Raw genomic sequence first — 9382 nt, 5'->3', positions numbered from 1 at the left:
TTGCTGATGATTTTATTATTTTCTCTAATGCGTGCATTAACAATATTAAAATTTTGATCAAGTTTCTGGAAGGTTTTCATAAGATCAGTGCTCTCAACATTAATAGAAACAAGAGTAATTTCATTGTTTCTAAGTCGGTTAACATTGCCAAAATTAATGCGATTATTAGATTGTGCAATTTTAATTGTGTTTATTTTCCTATCAAATATTTGGGTACGCCTATTTTTAAGGGAAGGAAAAAAGATTCTATTTTTGAAGATATTTTCAATGTTTTTCAAAGTACAATTTCAAATTGGACCACTAAATTTTTATCTTTTGGAGGTAGATTAATGTTAATCAAGCTTGTGTTAAATTCGATTCCTATTTTTATTTTTCACACGCTTCATCCCTTTTCTGCCACTTGTCTGAGACTGGAACGTCTTATCAACAAATTTTTCTGGGGAGCCAATAATGAGCATTCTTGTATTTATTGGGCTTCGTGGAATAAAGTTTGTGCGCCGGTTAATGAAGGTGGTTTGGCAAGCAAGAGTATTTTGGATATGGTGCATGCTTTCTCTCATAAGTTATGGTTTGTTTTTAGGACTAACAATAGTCTCTGGTCTAAATTTATGCATATTAAGTATTGTAAGGATACTCACCCTTTATATTGTAGTTTCAATGTGGTTGATTCTATGGTTTGGAAAAGATTATGTAAGATAAGTTGGGAAGCCAAAAAATTTGTTCAATGGGGGTTGGGGAATGGTGATATCTCTTTCTGGCAGGATAATTGGTTGGGAAATGGGTCTATTGATAGCATGCTTAATACTCATACTCTTATTAACACTAAAGTTTCTAGTTTTTGGGTTAATGGTATTTGGAATGTCATGGAGCTTGGTAATATTATTCCTCATGAGGTGCTTATTCAAATCTTGAGTATTCCGCTTCAGTTGGATGCTGATGATAATATTCTTTTCAATATTTCTTTTAATGGGCGCTTTAAGCTTAATTTAGTGTGTGATATTTTCAGAGAGAAGCAATCTGAGTCTATGATTTTTAAGAATTTGTGGAGTAATTGCATCCCGGTTTCTTATTCTATTCTTGCTTGGAGATGTATTAAAGGGTTTTTACCTGTGGATAACCATTTCTGGAATAAAGGTTTTCTCCTTCCCTCTAAATGTCAGTGTTGTTTTAATATTGAGAGTATTGAGCATGTTTTTATTAATAGCCATATGGCCAAAACTGTTTGGAGATTTTTTTCTAATTCTGTTAACAATACTTGCACTGTCACGGGTAATGAGAATATTTATGCTATGCTTTCTAAATGGATGATTCCTTCTAAGGGTCATATTGTGAACATTCTGCCTATTTTTATCTTGTGGTACATATGGAAGGCTAGAAATGAGTCCAAGCATAAGGGTATTAAGATTGATGCTAATGTCATTATTTCGAATGTTAATTATAAAGTCTCTCAGTGTTTCTATGCTAAACTTATTAAGGAGAAAGATTTCAAAAATTGTGGTAATTATGCTGAGGCTATTGGTATTGATTTATAAATTGATCATGTGGGTAATAGGGAGCGTTTGGTTAGTTGGTTAAAACCTTCCCGATTTTTCTTTAAGCTTAATACTGATGGGTCGGTGAACCGGTTATCTGCTGGGATGGGAGGAATTATGCGTGACTGCTATGGTGAGGTAATTTTAGCTTTTGTGGGCCCTTTATATCCATGTAAAGCTATTTTTGCTGAGCTTGTGGCTCTTCATAAGGGTTTGGAGTTGTGTCTGTCTAAGAGTTTTTATTATGTTCAAGTTGAGGTTGATGTTGTGCTGGTTACTCAATTGATTAATAAGGAAATTTCTGTTAATCCTCAGTATTTCTATCTCATTAGAAACATTCAAATGGCCATGTCTAAGCTTAACTGCTCCTTAAGTCATATTTTCAGAGAATGCAATTTTTGTGCGGATTGGTTGGCTAAGTTTGGTTGTTCATCTACAAGTGATATTATTTTCAAGATTGATAAGCTGCCTGAGCAATTGCTTAATCTGGTTAGACGTGATAATCTGGGGCTTTCTTGATGGGTGTGTTTTGGTTCTTTGGGTGTTTAGTTTCTGGGCTTATTTTCTTGTTTTTCCTTTTGTTGGGTTGTCTGGGCGTGATTATGTGGTTCTGCCTTGTGTTCCTGGTCTGGAGTAATTTTTCCGGAGGTGTTTGCATTTGCATTTGGGTGTGGTGTTTCTGCTGAGTTTTTACAGTTTTTTATTTACTTCTGGTTGGTATTTACATATTAAATGTGCTCAGTTTTTTTCTCCCTTTGGGTCCCAAGCATTGCACAGGAGGCTTTGATATTAATTTCTTTAATGTGCCTTGGTTCCTGGACATTTTTTTGGTCTGCTGTATTGATAGTAAAACCTGGAATTCCTATAGTCCTGGAGGTAGTTTTTTGGGATCTAATGATGGTTTTCTTTTTACTGACTATGCTTATTCTGTGCTTTATAAATGCAGGAAGTTATTTACTTCTCTTCGTAAAAGCTGTATGGTTGCCAAGGTTAGTTTATTTTGCTTATTAGTCTTTATTGAAAATTATTACTGGTTTTTTGGCAGGAAGAATGAGCAGAATGAGATCATCAGTTGCTTCCTTTTTTGGGTTCTGTTTATTCACAGACCTAGGTTTTTGTGGCATTATTTTTGTAACTGTAGAAAAAGGAACCACCGGCTCATAGGTTGTTATTTTACTTTTTTACTTGTAGCTCTTTCGAGCAGTAGGGAGCTGGAGGTTCCTTTTAAGGACCTTGTAACCGTTTTTTGAATATTAACACGTAGGCCTCATGAGTGGGTTTTAATTTAAAAAAAAAAAAAACAACGGGTCAAAATCAAATTAACTTGTACACATGCTTTTAATTCTTGACAAATTTTAATATTAAAATCATGACAAATGCTTTAAGAAATTTACCAAATAAATTAATCAATAACGACATGCATATCAAAATACCACCATACTTAAACTATATATATATATCTTAAATTAAAGTCTAACGAACATAGTTGGCGTCCATTAATCCATTCTTATTCAAACAAATGTCAATGCTTAAATTGAAGACTTGCCTTCGGACAAATTTCATTCCTTTACAATATCATTGTAGGAGGAAGTCCACACGCCTTATTCTAAAAACAAATGGTTTAAGCCTGTCAGGCGCTTAGTTATCAAGCTCCGGTCAACCTCCAACCTCGCGTTCATCTTCCATCACTAACGTTCTTCATTCAAACTTATCTGCCATTTAATCTTAATTATTTTTTCCTAAACAATTTCGTATTTTATCTTCTTATGTATTTAAATAATATTTGTCTTCCTCTATATGTACCAATCAGAGAAAGGGCTTTCTGCACAGCCAAATTAACCCTCCTTCATCCTTAGATTATTTCAAGCTAATAAGATCTAATGGCCTCCAATACTGTCTCAAGTAGGTTACTTGCTCTCTTTCTGTTGAGCTTGCTCAGTTGCAGGGTGCAAGCCCAGCTATCAACAACGGGATTCTACGCTCGCACTTGCCCAAAGTTGCAGAGCATTGTCAGCTCAGCAATGGCCAAAGCAGTGGCCAAAGAACCTCGCATGGGCGCTTCCGTTCTCCGCCTCTTCTTTCATGACTGCTTTGTTAATGTACGAGCCATTGCAGTACCAAATCTTCTCCTTTCTATAAGCTTAATTTTCTGATCGATCTGTACTTTCATATCAGGGTTGTGATGCTTCAGTTCTTCTCGACGACACCTCAACTTTCACCGGCGAAAAGAACGCCTTCCCAAACCAGAACTCTCTTCGGGGCTTTGAAGTCATCGACACAATAAAATCTCTTGTTGAAGCCTCATGCAAAGCCACTGTGTCATGCTCTGATATTCTCGCCCTTGCAGCTCGTGAAGGTGTTGTTCGGGTTAGTATACATAACTATCGAACGCATACGATAACTGTGTCGTGTACAATATAAAGATCTAATTTTTATTGAATATGATGCAGCTGGGCGGACCGTCCTGGACGGTGGCTCTCGGCCGCAGGGACTCCACGACGGCGAGCCAAAGCGCGGCAAATAGCAATCTCCCAAGCCCAGCCTCAAGCCTCTCAACGCTCATCTCCGCCTTCGCGGCGAAGAATATGAGCCCGCGCGACATGACTGCGCTTTCTGGTGCTCACACCATTGGCCTGGCTCGCTGCACCACCTTCCGGTCTCACATCTACAATGACAAAAACATAAACCCTAATTTCGCTGCCCTTCGAAAGCAAAACTGTCCATCTTCGGGTGGTGATAACAACTTGGCTCCGCTTGATCAACAGGGAGCAAACCGGTTTGGAGCCCATTACTACCAGAACTTGGTGGGTCGCAGTGGACTCCTGCATTCGGATCAGGAGCTCTTTAATAATGGGACGCAGGATTTATTGGTGAGACAGTACAGTGCAAATATTCAATTGTTCTTCAGGGATTTTGCTTCAGCTATGGTGAAGATGGGAGCCCTTAGCCCGCTTACGGGCACCAACGGTCAGATCCGTTTGAACTGCAGGAAGACAAATTAAATAACTTGAAAATATCTTTAATATTCTATTGCCTTATTTTTTTTTAATTGTTCATTCGATCTTATTTATTTGCTGTTAAGAGTAAACCATTTTTATTATTTTTACTTTTTTTTATTTATTTTTTTTAACAATGTTGTCATCTTGTTTGTTCACTTCTTCATTTAGAAGATAAAAGGAATGCAATAATGGTGGTTGTATTATTTCGTGGCTACTGTGAAATAACTCGTTGATTTATGTTGCTAATGCTATTCATTGTGCTAGCTATATGGGATTCAGATTTAGTTTGGGATGACTTTCATATCATTTTTTAAAATAATTTTTTAAGTAAAAAATTAAAATTTTTATATTAAAAATTTACTTTAAGAAACAATAAGAAAGCCGTCTCTAACAAAATTTCAGTCCTATCATATTTACTTGAAGGGGGTGATACTGTGAGGGCATCTCCAACCAAAAAACTCAATTTTGACTCAAAAAATTAGTAATACACTGAATGCAATAACTCTTTTCCAACCGAATTTCATTTTCAAACACCAAAAAAGAATATTTTGTGAATATTCTTTCTCATACTTTATTTTATATTTTCTAATCATATATTTATAAAAAAATTTAGCAGCTGAACAGTCCGACGTCAATATTGACGTCGCATTATTCACCCTCACCTAAATAGCGTTTTTTTTTTTTTTTTTTCGATCGAATGGAGCAAACCAAAAACGTTAAACGAGTGTTAGGCATTCGGCTAGAGATGCCTAATTATATTTAAATTTCATATGATAAATTTTTGGTAGACTTATTTTGATGAAGGGAGACATCCATCATGCAACTATCCACATGATTCATGCGAACTGCGATGTGTGCTTCTTCAGCAAAAGAAATTATATTCCTTACGATAATCAATTTTCTCTTAGTCTCTGAGGTCTTCAGCACCAAACCAAATCTGACTGATACAGCTCTAACATGTCCTTCCTTGCTCCATATGGCAGATTAATTGCGGAGCCGTCCCTCCTCTGACATCTTTTTGTCATACTCATTAGTCATTAATGAATGCATGCCGGCCATCTCTAGCAGGAAAATGGCCCATTTGTACAATGCAGTGCCCAACTCACGTACTCACACGCTCATATACTGGAAAAATTATTCTGTGTGAAAATCAGATACAGTTAAAGTTTGGAGCTTAATTAATGAAAATGCATCACATCATTTGATATCGATCGGTACTGAACAGCACCGAGTCTCAATACTGAGTACCGAGTGACATGACTCATTTTTATTAAATTCTGGACTGCATTCAGTCTCCACACAGAATAATTACTTCATGTACGTCCTCACACTTATTATTGTAAATATATATAAATATGTTTCTCTGTATTTACGTGTTTATCCTTGTATTTTCTATATATGTATTACGTTGTACATCCTAAATGAATTGAATACAGTTTTTCTCTTTCCATCCATTTCCTGTTGTTTCTCTGCTTCGGCTCTTCTTCCCTGAGAATTCAAGATCCTCTAACAATTATAACATAGCATTAAAAGCCTCAAGAGGAAGAATCTTCAAGATCAAAAATATTTATAACAAAATAAGAGTTAACAGGAAAAAAACTTGCAAAAAATATAAGAGATTTCAAGCTTACACATTGATAAGTATTTGCGACAGATAGCCTGTCGCAGGCCAAGAACAAATGCTCTCATGACTGATAGCTTTTAGCTACGTGCTTGCCTTCATTCTACCAACCTGCACACATTCAGATAATATAAAAAATAAAATAATTAATGATATGCATGATCCAATATATAGATATGGAGTTGGGAAGATTATGTGAATTCAATAAAGGATCAACATGCATCTACTAAGTGTTACTCACCCCAACATACAATACTACCAGAAAAAATGGCTTTCGTATCCCTTTTGAAGGGCTTTCCGGACAGTTGTAAAAATATCGCGGCTTTCAAAATAGCTAAGGACCGTTGAAATTGGTGTGCGCTGCAATTAGTTGTAAAAAAAATGCACAAGCTAATTCCATAAAAATATCAAAAATTCATACATACAAAAAGTTCAAAAATAGAGTTTTAAATATCTTATCTTAATACAAAAATTTACGACACCTATTTAATTGAAGCAACACAATAATAACAATTGGATGAAATATTGAAACAATATTATCCTTAAGTTTGTGCTCCATCGAAGGAGAAAAGTAACTGACCTCATGGCAGTAGTCGAGGTCCGCTAAGGGAAATTAGGACAAGGTAAGAGAGATATCTTAGTATCTGATTATAATTAAGGTTTTGGCTACACTCGTGCTTAATTGGTTTATGATTTTTTTAGAAAGAGAAATATTTCAATCATTAACATGAATAAGATTAATGAAAATTCATCATCTACTTAAAGAAGACGATAATAAATTTATTAAAAAACAAAAAGGTACCATTTTAGTTGCTTGAGCAGCTAAACGACGACAACGGGATGGAGATAGTTGGCCAATGCTACGGTGGAGGGGTGTGGAGGAAGCACGACAGTTGATCAATCAGAGGGAGAATAGGCGAGGCTGGAAAATGTTGTGAGGCTCCTCAGGTGTGTTAGAGATTAGTGCTCCTTGCTAATATTAGCGGTTTAAACCACAATTAGGTTAAAACTGTTGGAAAAAAACTACTTTTAGCAGCGGCTTTAAAATCGCTACTACTATGTGCTGCAGGATAACAAATTTTTTGTATGGTTAAGCAGCACTTGCCTTAGTAGGAGAGGTCACCCACCTAAGCCTAAGGAGCACTAAACCCAACTTGTGGAGTCACTCACCCGGTCAACAAAACATATTCATTTATGTCTATTTAGAGATGATGATCTCACATTCTTACAATGCTCATACATTTATTAGATGCTTCCAAGCATGGGTGGATCCAAAGTCAGTTAATCATGTGTATCTATCATAACATTGTATATATATATATATATATATATGTAAAGTCATATTATTTATTTATTAATTATTTTTTAGTTATATATAGCTAGCTTCTCCTATAGGCTATACCACCCAAGATCCTATAAACACAAGATCAAAAGAAAACTTATGGATACATAATTTATTCTAAATGAACTCCTCTATTTTTTGCTGTTGCTGATAAAATCTACAAAGATTCACTCTCAAAAACTTATCTTCTCTTTTTCTTTCTCATTCCTTTTCATTTCTCTCTCTATTATTCTCTTTTTCGAGCCTTTAATTTGTTAGTATGGAAAGTACGATTCAGGCGTCGACCTATAGACAAAATTGAAACCAACATAACAAACCTATCAATCTAACATCATAGTTTAATCAAAACTTAATTATACCTTGACAAATATCATACTAAATTAATCATATATGTAGTTTCAAACTAATTGTGCATTATACTTAACATCAATAGAGTAATATATATAAAACGACCGAATAAAAAAAAAGAAATATCTACTCATTATCATTGTCATCATCAATATCATCATCTCACTCTCCTTCCTCGCCTCTTCCTTCCCCTGACTGGTTTCATCACCTAAAATATCTTTTTCTAGTAATTCTTTAAGCATGGGATGCACTCACATTCTCTTTGACGTCCTCTCTCATTATGGTTTATCCTCTAAATTGGCTTTCCATAAATCTATGTGATGTGGAGGGGACCTATACATTATTTTCAACAAGGCTGCCAAGATCACATATACTTACTTTTGGTCACTACTCCTATAGTTTAAAGACAAAATTTTGGATCAAATTTATGTTGGGTAGCACCCTGCATTCCATATTTTAAGATCATGTCCCATTCTTTTATTTTAATATACAAAGTTATTGGTTATCTTGATAGGGTTTCACCCTAGCCGCATCTATCTTCTCTCCAATGTGTATCTCGCCCAATCTTGTTCCGTCTACTCAGGGAGCCTTGCTTGGTAGTCTCCTTCCTCTACTTGGGCTTTTCATGGTATTTTCGGATCATGATTTTTTTTATTGATTTTTTCGCCTTCAAGTTCTCAGAAGGCGGTTAACCAAGTGTGATGGAGGGATCCTGAATACCTCATAATTCTAGATCTTTTGTTGATGCCCTATCGAGCTCCTCCTTAGTTTCTTTCATGGATCTTAAATCTACAACTTTTTGTGGCTTTCCCTCTCTATTAATTTATGAGGATGAGATTATGGCTCTTGCAAACCCTTTTGAATTTTCTTTGGTTGAAATTTTTTCCAATTACCGGCCCTCACTCGAAGCAATTCGGAAGTTCTTCTTTAACCTAAAACTTATGACTGAATTTTTTATTACTCTTTTAGACACTAGACATGTGTTGATAAAACTCTCAAATGACATGGATTATTGTAGGATTTTCGCTCATAGATCTTATTTTATTAACAATCACTTTATGAAATTAATAAAATGATATCCTAACTTGGATATCTCTGATGAATATCCTATTATACCTATTTGGGTTTCATTTCCAAACATTCGGCCTCACCTATTTTTGCCCCATATTTTTCACGGTTTAGGTTTGTTATTGGTCGTCCTTTACGGACTGACAACGCAACATCGATCGGATCTAGCCCTTCCGTATGGCTCATGTTTTAATTGAACTGGACATAACTAAATGTTATTATGAAAATATTTTGATTGGCCCTGAAAAGTTTTAGTATATTCAAAATGTGATCATATAGGATTTCCCCACTTTTTATGACCATTGCAAGTCATTGGATCATCTTAAGCTGGAATGCCCTATCGATCCTTCATCCTTGTTTACATAAGGAACCATTGAATAACACTAAAATTGATACTATTATTGCTTAGGAAAACTTTGGTTTGGATCTCCTGCTTTATGTTCTTTCCCGGTTACTTCTTCTGTTCTTCTAA

The 9382-nt window shown here is 35.4% G+C and overlaps 1 protein-coding gene across 1 annotated transcript; it reads left to right on the top strand.

Annotated features, from left to right (window-relative positions):
* Positions 1-3412: 3412 nt before the first annotated feature.
* Positions 3413-4534, top strand: LOC110106141 (peroxidase P7-like). Its single transcript, XM_020835908.2, has 3 exons — positions 3413-3631; positions 3708-3899; positions 3983-4534. The coding sequence occupies exons 1-3, from the start codon at positions 3413-3415 to the stop codon at positions 4532-4534; spliced, it is 963 nt and encodes a 320-aa protein (XP_020691567.1).
* The last annotated feature ends 4848 nt before the right edge of the window (positions 4535-9382 follow it).

Source organism: Dendrobium catenatum, unplaced genomic scaffold, assembly GCF_001605985.2.
Source record: "Dendrobium catenatum unplaced genomic scaffold, ASM160598v2 fragScaff_scaffold_621, whole genome shotgun sequence".
Taxonomy (NCBI): Eukaryota; Viridiplantae; Streptophyta; class Magnoliopsida; order Asparagales; family Orchidaceae; genus Dendrobium; species Dendrobium catenatum.
This window is presented reverse-complemented; position numbering and strand designations above follow the sequence as displayed.

Coding starts and splice junctions, on each gene's coding strand:
- LOC110106141 (XM_020835908.2), top strand. CDS start 3,413: ATGGCCTCCAATACTGTCTCAAGTAGGTTACTTGCTCTCTTTCTGTTG. Junction 3,632..3,707: donor TTCATGACTGCTTTGTTAAT/GTACGAGCCATT, acceptor CTTTCATATCAG/GGTTGTGATGCTTCAGTTCT. Junction 3,900..3,982: donor CTCGTGAAGGTGTTGTTCGG/GTTAGTATACAT, acceptor AATATGATGCAG/CTGGGCGGACCGTCCTGGAC.